Here is a 20,454-nt window from a genome sequence, read left to right as displayed (position 1 = left end):
AAAAAACTAAAAAATTCATATTTAATTCATCTCTTGTTAAAAAAATTTAAACTTTTGTAAGAGAAATTCATATAATGTACTCAACATGACCGCAAAAAAAAAATTAAAATTTCGAATGATATGCACGAGTTGAATAAAAAGTATGGACTAAAAACCTTGACGGAAAAAACTTCAAGACTAAAAAGTGTGAAAAAAAAAAATTCAAGGACTAAAACGAAAATTCTGAAAAACTATAGGGATAAAAATATATATATTTAACCCTTTTGAAATATACATAAAATATATTTATCAATTTTTTTTATTAAAAAAAAAGCTTCGAATATTTTAGTCAATTCATTTCACATAAACCCGCTAACTACTCTACACTCTGGCGGCAATGGAAAAACAAAAAACTCTCAAAAATGAAGAAAGCCCTAAGCATACAGCAGAACCACGGCCAACGACGGAACCGCAACTCACAATCGCTGCATCATTCGGTAAGTGACTTTTTTTGCAATTTCTTACTTACTAATTTGAGCTAAGTGTTAAAGGAGTATAAGTGATTAAAAAATCTAGAGAATTTTTTTGTAGAGATTTTGAAGAAAATCTAAAATTACTTTCCATTTGTTTACAATCATATAAATCTATTAACCTCCGTCGACTTCACTTTGCACATGGTTTGTGATTTAAAAAAAAATAGATTTTGAAAAAAGCTATTGTTGAAAACAGCTTTTCATTTTGAAGGGAAAAAAAAGATTTTTTTACTGAAATGATTTAATATAGACCTTTGATATAGGATAAGTTAGGATAATGAAATCATATATATCTATATGTGTGAACACAAATTGCCTTTGATATAGACCATAAATTTGTATCTTCATTTGTAGGTTTCATTCTTTCCTAATGCTTTACTTCTTACTTTTTAGTTTTAGGTTCTGGTTCTGGCATATTCAAATAATCATTCAATCTGATACGGTTCAGATTTGATGGTTATAATCGAACTTTTTATTTACTTATTTTGAAATTCAGATACTTATATAAATAATCACTGAAATACTCCTCTTGAACAGAAGCTATTCTTTGATTCTACTTATGATTATTATGATGTTAAATAGGTGAAAACAATACCTTGGATTATGGAATGTGATCCAAAAGCAGAGAGGATCAAACCCGCAGTTGTGGTTATCGGGAACAGATGCAAAAGCTTGTTTCAACTAGAGGTAGATAAGTGTTCTATGGGTTTATCACCAAGTGGTAGTTTTTGTTACAAACTGCATTGCCTATATTTAATTTTGGCGACGAGGAACTATTGGGTTTATCACCTAGTGCCTGTTCTTTTCAATGACACTATCAGAGCCAATATTGCATACGGAAAAGGAGATGTATCAGAGGCCGAGATTATAGCTGCAGCATAATCGGCAAATTCTCACAAGTTTTTTAGTAGTTTGCAGAAGGTATATTCCAGTTCCTTTGAACCTTCTATAGTACCATTACAGACAAGTGCTTCACTTCTTAGCCCACCCCATTTTTTTTATTACCTTTTTAATGCTTTTATCTAGTCTAATTATATGCTTGAGATTTTGTCATTTGCCTCAAGTTTCACATTTTCTTGGTGCATAAGTGATATATTTTCTTCATATATGAGCTCTATCTAACCTGCACCGTTGCCTGGAAACTTGATATAATTGATTATGTTCAATCATGTAGAACTGATGTATCCATGGGACACACATTGATGACTCTTTACAGGTAATGTTTAATGTAGTAAAGATTGTATAAGCTTGCAATAAAATCTTCTAACAGTGGTTTTACTTTTCTGATATAAGGGTTATAAAACTTGTATAAATATGTAATGTCAGTGATGTCTTTGAAATTGCAGGAAATGCAAAAAAAGTCTGCCAAAAAATCGTGTCAAACACCTGTACCCAACTTTGGTGAATTTCTGATTCTTGGTGCCATTCTATTCATAGCTTGAAATTGCATGACTTGCAAATTTTGAATATATAAACTCGGTGTCATCAGAGCTTCTTTCCTCAAAATTTGATTGATCAAGTCGAGGCTCCATTGCTTTTGTTGAATGCTGCTTTTGATGCATGACAGGTAATATTTCTAGGTGCTCATTTTCTTGTAGGTTTTTTTGTTAATGATGTGCATGATTATATACTTACTAACTTGTGTTTGGGTCCTCAAAGTTCTAGTTTAACCAATTTTCTCTCCAGCATTTCCCTATGATTCAAATGGTTCTTATAGCCATTTGAAATTGTATACTTTTTCAGGACTTCTAATTAAAGTGCTATTATAAAAGTTTGTAAAAATTAGGAGGCCAAAAATATAATTTAGCCAAAAACTTTTATAATATAAGAACTGAACACAAAATAAGAGGACAAAAAAAAAATAGTACAAGAAATATTTAAAAATCAGAAGTCAGATGTAAAAATGAATACAAAAATAAAAAAAAAAAATTTATTTTGTTATGAAGTTTTTAAAATCTATGTTTATGTTACACATGTTATCTATAATAAGGCATCAATCTGTAGTCTTCTTTTACAAACATTATGTAACAACCACTAAAAATAAGGATCCAATACTAAAAGTTACAATCATTTCGTTGTTGAAGCACAGATAGATTATAGCTCCTGCACCAATATCAGCAGCAGCAAAAAAAGGCTAAAGACCGCACGAAGATATCAATTTTCTAAGATCATTGGAAGAGGTTAAATCATTGGAAGGAATCTGGTGAGGGATGATGCCAGGCTAAGAAAACATTCTGATCTTGCGCGTTTGGAAAATGTGCATCAAGAGTATTTATAAAGGCTGGATTGATAATAGAATTTGTCCCAAATCCATTGCAATTCTGCTGCTGGTTTATAGAAGCTGATGAACTTGTTTCTTCCTCAGAATCAGTTTGATAAAACTTAACTGGAACTGCATTAGGCTGGTGAGGAAAATTGTTGGGCTGATGAGTAAAATTTGTTGGCATGAAATTATTTGGAACAACATGAAGAGTAGAAGCATCATAAGCTTCAAAATCAAACTCTGAAGATTCATTTGAAATTTGCTGATGAGTAAAATTTGTTGGCATGGGAACAACATGAAGAGTAGAAGCATCATAAGCTTCAAAATCAAACTCTGAAGATTCATTTGAAATTTGCTGATGAGTAAAATTTGTTGGCATGGGAACAACATGAAGAGTAGAAACATCATAAGCTTCAAAATCAAACTCTGAAGATTCATTTGAAATTTTTGATTCTGTAGTAGCTTCTGCAGTTTTGTTCTGTTTTCTTTGTTTCTTTGTCTCTCCTCCTCTCTTCAATTTGTTTCTATATTTCTGCATATCAAACATATGTAACAATATAAATTATAGATCAAAGACACAAATTAAATGCAACTGTATTAAATAGTGTACAATTTATTGTTTTGATTTTATAATTAATGGAAACAAGATTGTAATCTATGTTTCAGAATAAGAGTTGAAGACACTGGTCCATAAATTTAAAGGGTTAGTGCAATGGGAACTATGTAACATGAAAGTGAAAAAAAAAAAAATACCTGTAATTTACTAGCTACATGATCTCTTGTCATTCCACGTTCATTCATCATTGCAAGAATTTTTTTGGGTGTTGCCTCTGAAAAAATTAACAAAGAAAGGAATTAATAATTGTCAAAAAAGGGTTAAAAAGAAAATAGATCAAAAAAAAAAAATAATTGGAAAAGAATCATACTATCAATGTTGAGTTCCACCACAGCACTAACAAACTTTCTTTTTAACTCAGGTGACCATTTAAGACGTTTCTTCTTTGTTGATGATCCGAGTTTGTCATTATTCTTTTCAACACTCCCTTTTTTCACACTAGTGTTGATCACTTCTTCTATCTTTTGATCAATTAACGGCAATTTTTCACTCATTAATTCTAAGTTTTTATTTTCCTTCCAAAGTTTTCTTGCAACATGTTGCCACATGTTCATAATTAGACTCTCGGTCAAAGGTTTGATCCAGTAATCACAAGCTCCATCCTCAATAGCCTTCATCACAACACTTGTTGAGCCATCAGCACACATCACTAAATAAAAATAACAATGTGACATTAATTATTAATTAATCAAGTGATATAATTATTAAAAAAAATAAAATAATAAAGTACAATTAATTATAAATATGTACTTACTAATAACAGGGATGTTGATTTGTTGTGTAACATGTCGCAAAAATCCATACGAATCCATGTCGGGCATTTTAGCTTCAATTAACACCAAATCAAAAATATCTTTTTTTCCCAACAAAAGATTAAAAGCATCCGAAACATTGGAGCATGTTTTGACTGAAAAAAAAATAAATAAATAAAAAATGAGAAGATTGATATACGTACTAATTTAGAAAGAAACAATGTATATTTGAATAAATAGTAATAATTTACAAACCTGAATAATTGAATTGATAGCATAGTTTCTCAATAGCATTGAGAAGATTGATATCATGATCAATCACAAGAACCCTAATATTTGTTGGAAGTGCCATTGCAATTGCGGCCGTTAGTGAACTGTGTAAGAATGTTTGTATCTCAAGAAAGTAAATCTTGAGAGCACAATCACAGTAGCGGCGCTCGTTAGTGAAGTATCTCAAGAATGTAATTGTAAGTAAGATTGAGAGAGCACAATCACATATATATGTATTGTTTGTGTCTCACACAACGCAAGTAATTAAGTAAATCTTGAAAGATTAGATCAAAATCACATATCACATATATATAGATTACGCCAGCTGTTTCAAGAAAATAAATAAACCCTAATCATTTATTACTTACGCCAGCTGTTTATTAATGTATGTATTAACGGTAATTTTTTGTTAGGATAGAAAATAAACATTTTGTAAATAAATAATAATGACATCTAAAATAATAAAAATCAAATCTTTTTTTTTTTCATTCAAAATAAAAATCAATCTTTTTTTTCATTCAACATAAAAATTAAATCTTGTAAGAATAATTATTGTAGTTTAATTTTAACATAGATTTTGGATTAACTCAGTTGACAGGGACATCGCACGCCGGGGTTCGAATCTCGGACACTCAACTTATTCATCTTTAAAATGGATTTCTAAGTAATTTGACAAAAAAAATTGTCTAAATTAGTTACTTTGGATTAACCGATATGTAATTAGGTTTGACCGTTAATATAAAGTAAATGAGGTGAAATAGGGTGATGTGACAGAAAACATGATCTAACAAAATCATAAACTTCTTTGGCTATTATTGGTTGACAATGTAAAATTATTTTACACTGTCGGTACACATTCATTTTTCTCTTAACAAAATCATAAACTACTTTTTTTACAATAAGGGTATGTTTGCTATATATTATAAAACAAAGTTAATATTCATTAATTTATGAGTCTTTTCGTAAGTATTGGAGTATCATTTCTTTACAAAAAAAAAAATAAAAAAATTATAAGTTATTTACCACAAAATTCAAGATAGATTGTATTATTGCGAAGTTAAATTATGTCTTTGTCATATCATCGGTATAATCTCTCGATGTGTGTGTCTTTTTTTTTAATCGATGTGTTAATCCGAATAAACCGAATCGACCAACTCTTATAAATCGACACCCGATAAAACCGAAACTTGAAATGGTCAGTGATAGGCCAAAATATTACACTCTCGCGGGTTTTCTTGGGGAGCCATTTTGGACCTGAATTCGACCAAACTCGCGCTGATGCTCTACCCTAATATTTGGTTCATGGATGTTCATTTAACTATGTTTTCTGTTTATATGTAGGTTGCATTTCCTAATTTGGACACTCTTAAGTTGAATTCACTAAATTTGAATAAAATTTGGGATGAGAATCATCATATATATGTACAACTTGACTAGCTTGACTATGGATAATTGTGGTGGGTTGAAGTACTTATTCTCATCTACTATTGTTGCAAGTTTTTATTTTTCAGTTGAGCCCCAACCTGGAGGAAATGATCAATAAATGGCACGGATGTGTTGGAGATATTGAATCAAGAAAACATCTTTCATAAAGTTCAATTTCTTCATTTACAATATTTCTGAATCTTAAAACATTTGCAGTGCGCACAAGATCAAATCAAATAAGAAATTTGTATCTTCTTGAATTGGAAAATCTCAAGTATATATATTTTTCCATTGGATCATCCCCTGCAACAAGATCTTGAAGAATTAGTTGTATCTCTTTGTCCAAGTTTGATAAGCTTGGTGTTGGCGCAGCATAATATCAAAACTCACTATAGCTTTGATTGACACACACAGGCCTTGGCTCAAGACAAGCCAATGAACCTCACACACTGATTTTGCAGAAACTGCAATTATGCAGAAACTATCAAGGAAGAAGAAAGAAGATGAATGAATAAATGAATAAGGGATATTTCACAACTGAGATAAGAGAGAACAGGAGAGTTTTATTCATCCACTTTTTGGGGCACAAAATAAAGTTACAATCACTAATGAATGTACACTTGCATTTTATAGCAAGCAACACTCACACAAAATTGAAAACTAACTAATAACTACTCTCCAACTAACTCCAAAACACATGCTAACAACCTAACTGAATTGTTAACTCATTAACTAACAAAACTAACCAATTGCTTGACACATAAGCAAACGGTTACAACAAACTTTTTAGTTACTTACACAACAAGTAACAGCTTTAGAGATATGAATTACACAAAATGAATTATAAAATTCAACACTTGGTACCATCATCCAGATCTTTCACAAATCTAACATCTTTGACGGTGGTTGATTGCGAAGAGCTTATTTACTTAATAACATCTTCGACAGCTAAAAGCTTGATTCAACTAACAACATTAAAATTAGAGAATTGTGAGAAGATGCTGGATGTTGTGACGATTGATGAGAAAAAGTAGAAGACATCATAATTGAAAATTTGGAATCCTAAAATCGGCCAAAATTCAAAAATCGACTATAAACCCTAAAATTGGCCGAAAACCCAAAAAATCGGCAGAAAAACCTAAAATCGGCCAAAATTCCAAAAATCGACTATAAACCTTAAAATCGGCCGAAAACCAAAAAAATCGGCCGAAAAACCAAAAATCGACCGAAAACCCAAAAAATCAGCCGAAAACCTAAAATCGGCCAAAATCCCAAAAATCGACTATAAACCCTAAAATCGGCCGAAAACCCAAAAAATCTGCCAAAATACCAAAAAATATGCCGAAAAAACCAAAGTCGACCTTAAAGGCAAAAAACTCGGCCGAAAACCTAAAATCGGCCAAAATCCCAAAAATCGACTATAAACCCAAAATATCGGCCAAAATCGCAAAATTTGACTTTAAACCCTAAAATCGGCAGAAAAACCTAAAATCGACTGAAAACTAAAAAAATCGACCGAAAAACTTTAAATCGTCCAAAAACCCTAAAACCGACTATAAACTCTAAAATCGACTGAAAACCCAAAAAATCGGCCGAAAAATCTAAAATCGACCGAAAACCCAAAAATCGACTATAAACCCATTTTTCGGCCGATATTAGGGTTTATGGTCGATTTTTGGGTTTTTCGGTCGATTTTTGGGTTTTTCGGTCGATTTTTGGGTTTTTGGCCGATTTTAGATTTTTCGACCGATTTTTTGGGTTTATGGTCGATTTTTGGTTTTTCAACTGATTTTTTGGGTTTTCGGCCGATTTTAGAGTTTATAGTCGATTTTAGGGTTTTTTGTCGATTTTAGGTTTTTAAGCCGATTTTGTGTTTACGGTCGATTTTAGGGTTTTTGGCCGATTTTAGGTTTTTCGGCCAATTTTTTGCGTTTAGGGTCAATTTTATTAAAATAAATAAAATTAAATGAAGGAAATTCAATTATATTACCCAAACAAAGAATTTTACAATTGATGAAATTTCAACACTTTATCCAAACACTGGAATTTGAAAATCAAGGGAATTCAATTGAATCAATTGAATTGCCTGGTATTTAAAATCCCTTGAATTTCTAGAATCCCTTGTCCAAACACACTCTTAGAATTTAATTCTTTGTCAAGTTTTAGAAGTTTCTGCTGCATTCATATTCCCATCTTTACTATTTGTCATCGTCAAAGGCTGCCCTAAAATGAAGATATTCTCATCAGAAGTCAGAGTGGCACCATATCTGACAGAAATTGAAGTGGAAGAAGAAAATAGGTGGTGGAAAGGTGATCTCAACAAAACTATTGAACAATTATTCAAAGAAAAGGTACACAATGTCAATGTTAGGGCTCGATTGGCCCAGCTTTTTTGAGTTTATGAAAACAGCTTATGCAATTTTTATATATTATTATAAGTTTGTCAAGGTAGTTTATGATAAAATAGCTTATAAAATTACAATTTTCACTAGTGTGAACTTATAAAATAGCATAAAACTTAATTTATACTCCCTCCGTCCCAAATTATAAGGGAAAAAACAAAAAACACACTTATTAAGAAAATCATTTAATATTCTAAAATTTGTCAAAAACATAATTTTGTTTCCAAAAGTACCCTTATTAACTTATCACATGAAAAATCAAATGATAATCATAATATTAATTAGAGTGACTCTATAAAGGAATAAATGTTGTTGATGAAGCAATTGAAATACGTAAAGTTGGTTAATTCATGGGTTCAATACCAAGAAAGAGGGGAAAGAAGGGTCATCCATTAATTCAAATTTTAATACCAAGAAATTCTTGACCATAATAAATTCTAGTAATCATAATAAATTGAATTGTTTTGGAAAACATAACTAAGGGTATATCTGGAACTTTAGAGTTAAATTGGTCAAATTTGAATTTTTTCCCTTATAATTTGGGACAAAAAAAAGAGGTTTTTTTCCCTTATAATTTGGGACGGAGGGAGTATTGCATAAGCTCTTAAAAAAGTTTGGCCAAACGAGCCCTTAATTATGGAAATTGTTTACTTATTAATTTGTTGGATGATTCGACAGTAACTTTGAAATTAGTTATTTATTAATTTGTAGATAGATCTCGTTTTCACCTGTACCAGAACTCTTTTTCAAAGCAATCTGATTCATTATTTCTTACCGGAACATATTCTTTAGAATTTCTGGTATACTTATTTAAATACAAGAAATTTGACTTATAGTGACAGACAAAACTGTCACTAAACGTCAAAAATCCGTAGATAGATCCCGTTTTCACCTATACCGGAACTATTTTTCAAAGTAATCCGGTTCATTATTTCAAAATAAATTTGACTTTTAAAATGTAAAATAAGTTCAAGACAAATTTACCAACACAAAACAGAGAAGTAATGGTATTATTTTTAAAGAAGCTAAATTGAGTACACTACTAACTCATAACAAAGTTACACCAATAGAATAATACATTATCTATCTGACTGAAAGCAAGGAGAACATTAACTTTTAGCTATAATTTATTCTCAAGATAAAATACTTTTATCCTGTATTAAAAACAAGGATGGAAAATTGTCTAATAAATCATTAGATCAAATCACCCCATTGCTATATTTGAAGATGATTTTGACATTACAATCTCCTTGCAAACATGCTCCATTGATGGGCGACCATGCGGGCTTTCAATTAAGCAATGACATGCAATTCTGATAATTGATACCACTTCTTTCCTGATAGCATTCGTAGGACGAGGAAGGCGTTGATCCAACTTATCATTCAATGACATAGCATCAATTGTTTGGTATATACCACTTGATTGCAACAAAGTAGATACAATATCTCTGGGATGCTTTCCAAAAACTATTTCCATAGTTAATACTCCAAAACTATACACATCGCACTTCTCATTTACTTCCATTGTGTATGAAAGTTCTGTGACAAACAATTATAGTTATCAATTTGAAAAATAGGGTTCCAAAACCGAACATTAAATGTAGACAATTAATATAAGTGATAAACTACAAAAGAGGAAATTAACCTGGTGCAGCATATCCAAATGTGCCCACAAAAGAGGTCCAGTTGGAAGAATCGGGATTAAGAAACTTAGCTGTACCGAAGTCTGAGACATGAGCCACATATTCCAAATCCAAAATAACATTCTTGCTGGATATATCATGATGAACGATCGGAGGTGAACAATCATGATGCATATAGCATAAAGCATTTGCAACATCTTTAATGGCATTCAGCCTCATTTTCCAATCAAATGCAGTTGCTAGTTCATCATCTTTCAAAATGTTGTCCACACTACCCTTCTCCAAGAACTCATAAACCAAAAATGAGTGCAATGGATGTGAACAATATCCATATAACTTCACAATGTTTCGATGTCGGATTTCTGTTAAAGCTTGGATCTCACTTGTAAAAGCTTTCAGATTCGGCATTGCTCCATTTTGTAATGAATGGTGTTTCTTCACAGCTACAATTTGTCCTGTAAGCAACTCTGCTTTGTAAACACTTACATGTCCTCCTACGCCTATGAGATGCTTGTTGTCAAACTCTTCTGTAGCATCAATGATGTTCTGATACACCATTTTTCCGTCAAAACTCCATATTGTAAATAGATTTTCAACATGTGATTCTTCAACAACATTGTTTTTTGTGCTTGAAGCTCGCCATTTATGATATGAGAACCCATAAACAAATATTGCTATCAGTACAGTGCCTAGAGTGAGGGGTAAAACTAGTACCAAAATTTTGTTAGTCTTTGGATTATGAGAGTTACCACTAGATGTTGGACAAAGCTTTAGGCTAGCGACATTACCACACAGGTCTTTGTTGTTTCTCAGTTCTTCAATATTTGCTTTTTGAAAGGCTGGAATGTTTGGAATCGGACCTTCCAACCGGTTGTATGATATATCAACAGTTGTCAAGCTTAACATCTCACCATAGCTCACAGGAATGGTGCCAGTAAGATTATTATGTGAGAGATTCAATGTTTCTAAGCTATTTAAATGTCCAAGCATTGCCGGTATGGTTCCATTCAAAAAATTCCCACTAAGATCAAGACTTTCTATAACATTCAATTGACCAAACTCAACAGGAATGTTTCCTTCAAATTTATTTTGGCTCAAATTCAATTGCAATAACATAACCAACCTTCCAAGTTTTTCAGGGATGAATCCACTTAAATTATTTGTTGCAAACTCCAAGACAGTTAGTTCATGCAGTGATGCAATTTGTACAGGTACTTCTCCCGAAAGATGATTGTTACTTATTGAGAGTTTGATCAACAAAGATAAGTTTCCAAGTTCCTTTGGAATTTTTCCCATAAGATGGTTTGAGGAGAAGTTAAGTTCATGTAAATTTGTTGCTCTACCTAGTTCTGGTGGTATGTTTCCTGTTAAGTTATTATTGGAGATTTTGAGACTTGTGAGATTCTTGCACTTTCCCCAATTAGGAGAAAGATGGCCATACAAGTTATTATAACTTAAATCCATGTATTCCAAATTTGGATAAACACCAAAACTATATGTTATATTTCCAGTAAGTCGGTTTTTGTCAAGTCTCACTCTCACAAGGCTTGAACAATTCTTCAAACTCTCTGGAATTGGACCTTTTAATTGGTTATGACTAGCATAGAAGTGTGTCAACTTTCCACTAACACATATATTGTGAGGTAAATGACCTGTGAAATTATTATCACCTAACTGCAAAATTTCCAAACTGGTAAGTCTATTAATATCTATTGGAATATTTCCATTGAGATCATTTGACAAAAGATCTAATATAGCAAGGTTTGTCAAATTTCCGAAAGTGGACGGAATTGATCCAAAGAGTTTATTTTGTGAAAAGTCAATAGTATTCAAATTGACTAAGTTACCTATTGAAGGTGGGATTTGTCCAGTGAGAGCATTTGAGGAAAGGAGAATAGAATTCAAATTGACCAAGTTTCCAATTGAAGATGGAATTAGACCAGAGAGGTTGTTGTATAACAACTGAATTGTGGAAATGAAATAAAGCTTTCCGATTTCACTAGGAATACTACCACTGAGATAGTTGTGATAAAGGTAAAGAAAATATAAATTGCTCATGTTTCCAATTGTAGAAGGGATTGTGCATTAAAGATTGTTTGCAGAGAAATCAAGCTCACGGGTTTGGTTTAGAAATCCAATTTCTCGAGGGATGGATCCAGAAAGACTATTATTTTTAAGATATAGTATCTCGAGGTTGACCAACTTGCCAATTTCACGAGGAATGTGGCCAACAAGTTGGTTGCTAAATAACTTGAGAAGAGTTAAATTGACCAACATTCCTACTGATATTGGTATAGACCCAATGAGTTTACAGCTACTAATATCAAGTTGTATTAAATTCTTCATCATCTGAAGATCCTCTGGCATGGAACCAGAAAGACCACTTTCTTGGAGGTATAAAATCTCTAGGTTTCTTAACTTGAAAATATCTTGTGAAATGGAACCAATGAAGTAATTATTTGCAAGTGACAAATACTTTAGGTCCATTTGCCATACTCTCTCTTAGGAATGCTGCCATAAAACTTGTTTCTTTCAAAATCAAGATGTGACAAATTGGTTATTTTTTCAATTGAGATAGGTATAACCCCAGTGAGATTGCACCGGGGGATATCGAGTCTAGTGAGATTCCTCAATCTACCTATTTCTTGTGGGAGGGATCCACTTAAATCGTTGTTACGACCGATAAGCAATACATAAAGACCAACCAATTGGGTTATCTCAGATGGAATAATTCCAGTAAAATAATTTGAACTAAGATCAAGATGAGATAATTTGGACAAATTGCCAACGCTATTGGGAATACTACCAGAGAGATTATTTAGTGACAAATCAAGAGTGTTTAGATTGGACATTACACCAATACGGTCTGGAAAAACTCCATAGAAGGAGTTGTTTGATAAAACTAACTGTGAATTTTTGGAAATGATGAAAAATTGAGACTTTGAAGCGTACCTTTTACTCCAATATTGGCGAGATTTACCTCGTATATGGATTTTGACTCGTCGTCACATGTGATTCCCACCCAATTGCAAGGCTTATTACTAATATTCCAAGAAGAGAGCAAAGCCTTGCTTTGGTTGTCAAAGATTGCTTTCCATTTCAATAGAGCATTTGCCTCACTGCCTTGGATTTTTGCTAAACCAGAGAAGATATGGCCATTACAAAGACCAAAAGACAATGTATTATTAATTGTAAAAGCTTCATAGTATCAAGAATTGAAAATAAAAGCATTATAACTCTAGGATGAACTTGTGATGAAGCTTGCAATATATCTTTTTTTGAAGAAATATAACCATATATCTAGAGGTACATAAGAATAAGATTATAAAATGAAATAAAATAGTGCAATTATTCATCACTAAAATTTGCTTAAAAAAATAAAGATAGCACTATCTTACACACAAGACACATTTGTCTTTGACATGTTTTGATAGCGTCAATGCATTCAAATTATCTAATCCAAAAGAAACAAAATAGAGTTCAAGTTCAAGCAGTAGAGAACAACAAAACAGAACACCAACTAAAAGTTCAAATTGTAGAGAAATAAAATTATTCTAATATAAAAACCATTAGTATAAAATTGTTTACAGTGATTTTCGTCAACCAAATCCAAAATACAAACAAATACTAGTATGTAATCGGTTCGACTACAGAAGTCTGAACAAGTCAATAGGTAGTCTGCAGCCTCTGGATCACCAAATATCTAGAATTAAATCCAACCAAAGAGTTAGATAGATTGGGCCGTGTTAAAGGAAATAAAATCACCATTTAATGTAGTTGATATTTTCATCTGTAAATATAGAATTATGATATTGTCATTATTTATCATTAATTATCTCTTTGACGGCTCACTCTAAATGAGCATTGTCCTCTGCTATGTCTATATAACAAGCAGATACTCATGAAGTAGGTTAGTCAGTTGATCAGGATAGAGAAAATAAAAGTAATTTTATATATGCAAATACAGAAATCAGCTATACATTTGATATTGAGAATCAATCTTGGTGAAAGCAAACTCAACAGAGGCCAAATCCATGTCAAAACCATAACTCTGTCCCCCATACTGTACGTATAGATATTCTTTGAGAGATGAGGGAAGAGGAATGATTTCAGAGATCTCTGGTAAATCTGGTCTAGGTGGAGGAGGCAAAGCATCATTCTTCTTTATAGAGTAGTAGATATCGGCTAAGAGAAGCCACACAAGATCAGGATCAATAGATGCAAGTCCATGAAGGGCATTAAAAGAAGCATCGCGAAGTCCAGCAACATTGCTACAAGCTATCCCAACAGCCAATCCGCATAGCTTTTTCAAAACAAGTTCTAATGCTGTGGCACTCCTCTTATTACTGCATAAATCCGCAACCATGTTAAGCACTGCAATCTGAACTTTCAGATAGGAAGTCTCGGCCAATGAATCCTCGGAAGTTACAGAACTGTTTCTGTAAGGGAGTTGTAAAGGGGTCTTCTCATCTTTGAAATTGGACATTTTCCGAAATGGGGATGTTGTTAGAAGTTTCCAGAAGTGTGTTCCATCGGTATGGAAGCGGCGTGTGAAGAAATCTCCACCACATATTTGTACTACATTGCTGATCACATTCAAACATCTCCGGACAGCCTGTCAATTACATTCTATCAGTATCTTTTAAGCAATTTCAGAAGAGCAAAACATAACATGAAGAAGTCTTAAGGCGATGAAGGAAATTCCACAAGATAATTCATACAATTATGACAATGAATTAATCCCAGCTATCGTTTACATCCGAATTTGGAAATCAGATCTTAAAGCAAGAAATGAACTTCAAAGAAAGATTGCTCACCACTGGGTTCCTGTTCTGAATACATGTAACCAGGAATGGCCATATTTTATTCATTGCTGGAAGCAGCCTGTTTTCATCAGCCTCTTCTTCAGTAGCTTCCAAAGTATCCTTCAGCTGATACAATGAAAGTGATTCTAGCGCCTCTTCTATGGCTTCTTTAATTCCTCTTTCATGTTTATAAGCTGCTTCTACTTTTGCTATTGCCAATAGGCCACTCTAAACAAGGAATTATCCCAATAGCAATTAAAAAATAACAAAATAATTATTCAGTATGAATCAAAGAACCACCATCACTACAAGACAACAAGGATCACAAAATCTGGTAGATTCATAAACGCCATATTTGTAAAGAAAATATTTGTAAAGAAAATAATAATGACATCTAAAATAATAAAAATCATTTTTTTTTTTGTTAGGATAGAAAATAAAGATTTTGTAAGAGATATTTGTAAAGAAAATAATAATGACATCTAAAATAAATAAAATCAAATTTTTTTTTTCATTCAAAATAAAAATTAAATCTTATTCATCTTTAAGAATGATTTTCTAAGTAATTTGACCAAAAAAAATTGTCTAAATTAGTTTAGTTTGGATTAACCGATATGTAATTAGGTTTGACCGTTAACATTGTTTTTTTTTGTTAACACTCTGATCTTCCAAAAGACAAGTACACCACACTTTTACTCGGTTGTTTATCTAGCCATGATAAGCAATCTTCGCTGTCCCTTGCTTCATCTGATTTTTATTCAAACAACTAATGCTTCATTTTTATAGGCAAAATAACTTCATTGTAAATTACAAACAAACAAATAGATTGCACGGCTTAAAACAGATTCCAATGTAAGCTCCTTTAGGAACTTATATCAAACACAAGATATGCATACTTCAAAAGATTAGATTACTCACAATTCCTAAATTGCATGAATCTAAGCCATCCTTTAGAAATTAATGAACTGAAATCATTGAGAGAGAGAGAGAGAGAGAGATTCCCGCGGTGGCGCGTTAACTCGCTAAATTGAGGGAGGAGACAGAGAGAGAAGATTTATTAATACCTTACATTAATTAATTTTGTAAACACAATCAATCAATTACAGTAATTACTCAATTTAGTGACTTTGATAAAAATATTAGTGACTTTTTTTTTTTTTACAGTAAAATTTAAAATGCTTAAATATTTTTTTTATAAAGGTTAAATATGTTTTTAATTCTTATAAAATTGGCAAATTTAAATTTTGGTTCTTATAAAAAAAAAATTGTCATATTTTGATCTATACCAAGTTATTATGTACGTAATTTTAGTCTTATTTGTTGGTATACCGATGTGTACTTTTGAATGATTATTTTGTATATATATGATTAGAATATTATAAAAAATTTGTCGGAAAAAAACTCAAAATTTAATTTTTAAGTTGAAAATTTTGTTACTTTATATTTATCTTTTCAAATTTAAAAAATTCATATAAAAATGTCCTTGACGCTAGTTAAACATAATAATAAGAAAGTTTGTGTCTTGAAACTTGTACATATCATATACTTAAGAGTATAGAGCTGTCAAAACGGATTGTCCGATCAATTTCGGGCCGCCCTGAGCGGGCATAGAGCTAAAAAGCCTGGATGAAAAAAGGGCCCAAAAAGATTTTTGTTACTACTAAAAAAAATCAAGGATATTGTTGGTATTATGAGAAACTTACTTAGTGACAAAGGTAGTTACTTTGAGAAAACAAAGAAAAAGATAGAGAGGTTGTCATATATATTTATTTTTAAATTTTTTATTATTATAATAATTTATTTGTACTCGGGTGATGACAACCAATTATATGTTGTTTTTAGTAGTAGATTAGAGTAGTTTTTATAGTAATTGAAGACAAAAAACAAGCAAATATCGGGAAAAGTAAAGACACGAGGACCAGAAGCAAGAAAAGTGGAAAAAGTAGCAAAAAATGGCAAAAAATGGAATTAAGCAGCGCACCATCGTACCCACGATGAGTCTGGGCGTGGTGCGATAAGAAACGGATAAAATTGAAGAAAATATGCTGAAAATCTTTACCATCGTGGCACGATGGCTTGTCATCGTGGCACGATGATGACTTGAAAAATAAGTAGAAAATCCTGAGTAAATCTTTCATCTCACCATGATAGGATCCGTCGTTGCAACGATGAGGCAAAATTAGACTCCCTCGTGGCCATGATGAGTGCGATGGATGCACAGAAAAAGCCCAAATCCAACTGTAAAACTATAAATAGAGCTCTCCTCCTTCACAATTATTCATTCAGAAATATTGAGATTTGTTCAATATTGGCTTAATTAGTTCTTTGGTCCCTTAAAGACATTTAATGTTTCACAATGGTCCCTTAAAGGAAAAAAAAGTCCGGAAAAGTCCCTTAAAGACATTTCCGTTAATCATTTTGGTCTCTTCCGTTAATTTAACAACCACAAATGTATTAGGTGGACCAACATTGAAAGTGGTCCACCATAAACCTCATTAAAATTCTAATTATCACCATTTGATCTTTTACTACCTTTAGATCTTGCAAATCTATGATATCTAATAATGAAGCACAAACACTTCATTCCCTCCTCCTTCTTCATCTTCATCACCATATTCATTCAATTCATAAAAAATCCAGAAAAATCATCATCAACAAAATCTAGAAATTTCACGCCTTTCTCTCAGCTTTCTTTCTAGCTCTTCATCCTCTCTATTTCCATTTCATCTTCCCTCCCCCCAACAACAGCAGCGATGAAAGTCTGGTGTATAGAGATTGCGTGTGGTTTGCGGTGGTGCACGGCGAATTCGCGACGAAGGAGGTGGTTGCGGCGGTGTGTGGCGGAAACCTCTCCTTCTTTTTTTTCCTCTGCTTCTTCTTGCTTGTTCTGTTTGGTCTGATTTATGTTCCTTGATTTTGATTTTGTTTGATGGTTTTTTATGTGAGTGAATGCAGTGGCGTCTCCAGGAACCTGGAGCAGGGGGTTCAGACTATTTTACTAAGTAATATTTTGTTTAAACTTGTCTTTTATATTCTAGTTAGCGATTGTTTTTTGAAAACCTCTTAAAATTAACACATTTTAAAAAAATAAAAATAGAAAATATTTTCAAAAAAGATATCCTAAGGTTAAATTCATAAAGCAAAATGTTATATAAAATTAATAGTTAGGTTAGTAACTTGCAAAAAAGTTAGTTAACTATATAATTTTTTACGGGATTAATTAACTATATATTTGTCTATGAATGAATCAAGTCTATGATATATAAATGAGAAAAATTATCATGCATACACTTGTTTTCACTTTTTTTTTCTTTTTTTTTTCACTGAAATGTATATCTATTATATATTTAGCCAAAATAATTACACACGGATGAAAAGGTAAGCGGCAAACAAGTTGCGTCGTTAAACTTTTTTCACTAATAGATCAACAAGTCTCATTATTTTATTTTTTTATTTTTTTTTAAATTGCCACATCATTAATGATTGTGTAAATATATTCTTTATTTATTATTAAATTTTAAAATAAAAAATCTGAAAATTTAAAAGAAGAACAAATGGCGTGTTTTGTTTTGTTTACCCCCATTGTTACATTCTTTTTCTTTGCCCTAGAAGAGAAGAAGAACAACAAAAGGAAGAATGAAGAACAACAAAACGATGAAGGAATCGAACAACACGATGAAGAATCCGGCGAAAACGAGGAACAACACGACGAAATCGAAGAACAGCACGAAGAATAATCTGGCGAAAACGAAGTATGAAGAAGCGAACAAGAAGAACGAATCTGAGGTAAGTTTGTATTTCGAAATCCACTGTGAATGGTTTGTTCTGTTTTGTATGAATAGTACCGTTGGAAAATAATAAAAATCAAATCTTTTTTCATTCAAAATAAAAATTAAATCTTGTAAGAAACCCTAATCATTTATTACTTACGCCAGCTATTAATGTATGTATTAACGGTAATTTTTTGTTAGGATAGAAATTAAAGGTTTTTTTATGTGAGTGAGAATTTGAATGGTTTGTTCTGTTTTGTATGAATATTTCCGTTGGAAGATATTTCCCGCTGGCTGGCGCGTGGGAATCAAGACTCAATCTTTTCTCAATCTAAAATAATAAAAATCAAATCTTTGTTCTTAACCGTTATATTGTATCTCACTCTTTGTTCTTAACTTCATTCAATTTTTCACTCACTCACTCGCTTACTCTCATCTCACTCACTTCACTTACTCTGCTGCGTTTTATTACTCTCACTTTCTCTCCGGGTTTCGCTTACTCTTCCTGCGCTGCGCCGCTCACTTTCTCTCCTTGCTCCGGGGGGTTTCGCTGCGCCACTCACTTTCTCTCGGTGAGTTTTCTCTTACTCTGCCTGCCCTGCGCCACTCACTTTCTTCCCAACCCATCAAAATGGAATTCTCGCACAAAAAAAGTGGATTATTCAAAACAAAGTCTCTTCTTGCCAAAAGAAATTGTGGCAACAAGAGAAAAAGGGTGTCTGTTACTGTTGTTGCAAAGAGAGTTAAAATCGATCAGTCCATGGAAAAACAACAAAGTTTTAATGCAAGTGATCATCATGACACTATTTCATTGGTGCAAATTCCTTCCAACAAAAGGTTAATGGATACTTTCACCGATCCTCAAGTGAAGAAAACTTTGGCTAATTGGAGGGAAATGAAGAAGGGTGGTCAAACTCCAAGAGAAATCGCACGACTCAAAATTGAACAAATTCAAAATACGGCTCGTTTCGAGGAAAGTTTCGAGTCAATGTCTGATTTTCACAAAATAATTGGAAAAGGATTTTGGTGTTACAAGTGTTATTGTGACAGTTCTCTATGTCATCTTAAATAGGTTTGTTAGCTTATGCTATAAAACATTATTTTTCCATGTTTTAGTGGATATCTTTTCTTCTACATTGTGTCATAAACCCATTTAATAAGTCTCATTATTATGTTAGTAATTTTAAACTTTCTTGTTAACTTTAGAAAAAATTATCAAGTTTCAATTTTTTCATTTGCAATGCTTCGATGAAACTCCAACAGTTTTTCTAAGTGACTTTCACACAATGTTTCCTAAATCTTCATTCGAGGGCAGCCTCGAACGCACTTCAAATGTTTTAAGAGGGACCCTGTAATCTAACTAACTTTTTTTAGCAGGGGTCTGAGTTCGAACCAATAATTTCTCGTTTTCGCAGTTCCGGTATAGGTGAAGAGAATTATGAGATATGTGCAAGGTACAATTGATTATGGAGTGCTGTTTCCAAACAATGTCAACAATGCAGTGAATAGATTGGGAGGATTTTCAGAATCTGACTGGTGTGGAGATCATGTGGACAAAAGAAGCACTACAGGTTACATATTCAAATTCTTAAATGCTCCAATTCCATGGTGTTCCAAGAAGCAGCCAGTGATTTCCCTCTCATCTTGTGAGGCAGAGTACATTGCTTGTGCTTTTGCTGCTTGTCAAGGCAGCAAAACTGAACTTAGTGAACCAATTCAACTCCTTGTTGACAACAAGTCTGCTAAGAAAAGGGAGAATTGTGCTATCTCACTGCCCTAATGTAGAACAAGAAGCTGACATATTGACAAAGGGATTGAAGCATGACAGGTTCAAAGGACTGAGGAGCAAGATTGGAGTCATGTCCTTAGAGCATTTGAATTAAGGGGGCATGTTATGAATGTAATTCAAATGCCTTGTGCTAGTTAGTTAGTTAGTTAGTTAGATTACAGTTAGTTACTATAGTTAGTTAGTTTGTTATAACTGCTTACTATAGTT

The 20,454-nt window shown here is 32.5% G+C and overlaps 4 protein-coding genes, 1 long non-coding RNA gene and 1 pseudogene across 8 annotated transcripts; 1 reads left to right on the top strand and 5 right to left on the bottom strand.

The window, feature by feature from the left end:
• The first annotated feature begins 326 nt into the window (after window positions 1-326).
• LOC123922975 lies at window positions 327-3,515 on the top strand. Of its 4 annotated transcripts, XR_006814252.1 has the most exons (6): window positions 342-476; window positions 1,095-1,199; window positions 1,334-1,433; window positions 1,687-1,728; window positions 1,859-2,079; window positions 2,602-3,515. XR_006814252.1 is itself a non-coding variant. In XM_045975629.1 (2 exons), the coding sequence occupies exons 1-2, from the start codon at window positions 402-404 to the stop codon at window positions 1,392-1,394; spliced, it is 375 nt and encodes a 124-aa protein (XP_045831585.1). In that variant the 5' UTR covers window positions 342-401; the 3' UTR covers window positions 1,395-1,734. The 4 variants fall into 4 exon arrangements, 1 of the variants encoding a protein (XP_045831585.1); XR_006814253.1 differs by having other exon boundaries at window positions 327-476; window positions 1,095-1,433; window positions 2,602-3,504; XR_006814251.1 differs by lacking the exon at window positions 1,687-1,728 and having other exon boundaries at window positions 1,095-1,433; window positions 2,602-3,511.
• Window positions 3,516-3,568: 53 nt separating this feature from the next.
• LOC123892483 (two-component response regulator ORR26-like) lies at window positions 3,569-4,495 on the bottom strand. The gene is made up of 4 exons (XM_045942274.1): window positions 4,399-4,495; window positions 4,146-4,298; window positions 3,737-4,040; window positions 3,569-3,605 (listed from the first exon to the last, which is right to left on the bottom strand). Exons 1-4 carry the CDS (start codon window positions 4,493-4,495, stop codon window positions 3,569-3,571), a joined length of 591 nt encoding a protein of 196 aa, XP_045798230.1.
• Window positions 4,496-9,258: 4,763 nt separating this feature from the next.
• On the bottom strand, window positions 9,259-11,948 carry LOC123922968 (MDIS1-interacting receptor like kinase 2-like). The gene is made up of 2 exons (XM_045975624.1): window positions 9,886-11,948; window positions 9,259-9,779 (listed from the first exon to the last, which is right to left on the bottom strand). The coding sequence occupies exons 1-2, from the start codon at window positions 11,939-11,941 to the stop codon at window positions 9,445-9,447; spliced, it is 2,391 nt and encodes a 796-aa protein (XP_045831580.1). The 5' UTR covers window positions 11,942-11,948; the 3' UTR covers window positions 9,259-9,444.
• A 412-nt stretch (window positions 11,949-12,360) lies between these two features.
• Window positions 12,361-13,087, bottom strand: LOC123892475 (annotated as a pseudogene).
• Window positions 13,088-13,853: 766 nt separating this feature from the next.
• LOC123892467 (TELO2-interacting protein 1 homolog) lies at window positions 13,854-15,041 on the bottom strand. Its single transcript, XM_045942251.1, has 3 exons — window positions 15,015-15,041; window positions 14,701-14,916; window positions 13,854-14,498 (listed from the first exon to the last, which is right to left on the bottom strand). The coding sequence occupies exons 1-3, from the start codon at window positions 15,039-15,041 to the stop codon at window positions 13,854-13,856; spliced, it is 888 nt and encodes a 295-aa protein (XP_045798207.1).
• Window positions 15,042-15,397: 356 nt separating this feature from the next.
• Window positions 15,398-15,749, bottom strand: LOC123922995. Its single transcript, XR_006814255.1, has 2 exons — window positions 15,607-15,749; window positions 15,398-15,435 (listed from the first exon to the last, which is right to left on the bottom strand). It is a non-coding gene; the product is annotated as an uncharacterized LOC123922995 (long non-coding RNA).
• Between the last annotated feature and the right edge of the window lie 4,705 nt (window positions 15,750-20,454).

The sequence above is a fragment of the Trifolium pratense genome, linkage group LG1, assembly GCF_020283565.1.
Source record: "Trifolium pratense cultivar HEN17-A07 linkage group LG1, ARS_RC_1.1, whole genome shotgun sequence".
Lineage (NCBI taxonomy): Eukaryota > Viridiplantae > Streptophyta > Magnoliopsida > Fabales > Fabaceae > Trifolium > Trifolium pratense.
The sequence above is the reverse complement of the archived record's forward strand: the minus strand, read 5'-3'. Positions and strand labels throughout refer to the sequence as shown.

Excerpts from the sequence above, each read along its gene's own strand:
- LOC123922975 (XM_045975629.1), top strand. The coding sequence starts at position 402 with ATGAAGAAAGCCCTAAGCATACAGCAGAACCACGGCCAACGACGGAAC. Across the intron at positions 477-1,094 it reads CACAATCGCTGCATCATTCG|GTGAAAACAATACCTTGGAT; the intron begins GTAAGTGACTTT and ends GATGTTAAATAG.
- LOC123892483 (XM_045942274.1), bottom strand. The coding sequence starts at position 4,495 with ATGGCACTTCCAACAAATATTAGGGTTCTTGTGATTGATCATGATATC. Across the intron at positions 4,299-4,398 it reads CTATCAATTCAATTATTCAG|TCAAAACATGCTCCAATGTT; the intron begins GTTTGTAAATTA and ends TTTTTTTTTCAG. Across the intron at positions 3,606-3,736 it reads TCACCTGAGTTAAAAAGAAA|AGGCAACACCCAAAAAAATT; the intron begins GTTTGTTAGTGC and ends TAATTTTTTCAG.
- LOC123922968 (XM_045975624.1), bottom strand. The coding sequence starts at position 11,941 with ATGAGCAATTTATATTTTCTTTACCTTTATCACAACTATCTCAGTGGT. Across the intron at positions 9,780-9,885 it reads ATTTGGATATGCTGCACCAG|AACTTTCATACACAATGGAA; the intron begins GTTAATTTCCTC and ends TGTTTGTCACAG.
- LOC123892467 (XM_045942251.1), bottom strand. The coding sequence starts at position 15,041 with ATGGCGTTTATGAATCTACCAGATTTT. Across the intron at positions 14,917-15,014 it reads TTATGAATCTACCAGATTTT|AGTGGCCTATTGGCAATAGC; the intron begins GTGATCCTTGTT and ends TTCCTTGTTTAG. Across the intron at positions 14,499-14,700 it reads TTCAGAACAGGAACCCAGTG|GCTGTCCGGAGATGTTTGAA; the intron begins GTGAGCAATCTT and ends TGTAATTGACAG.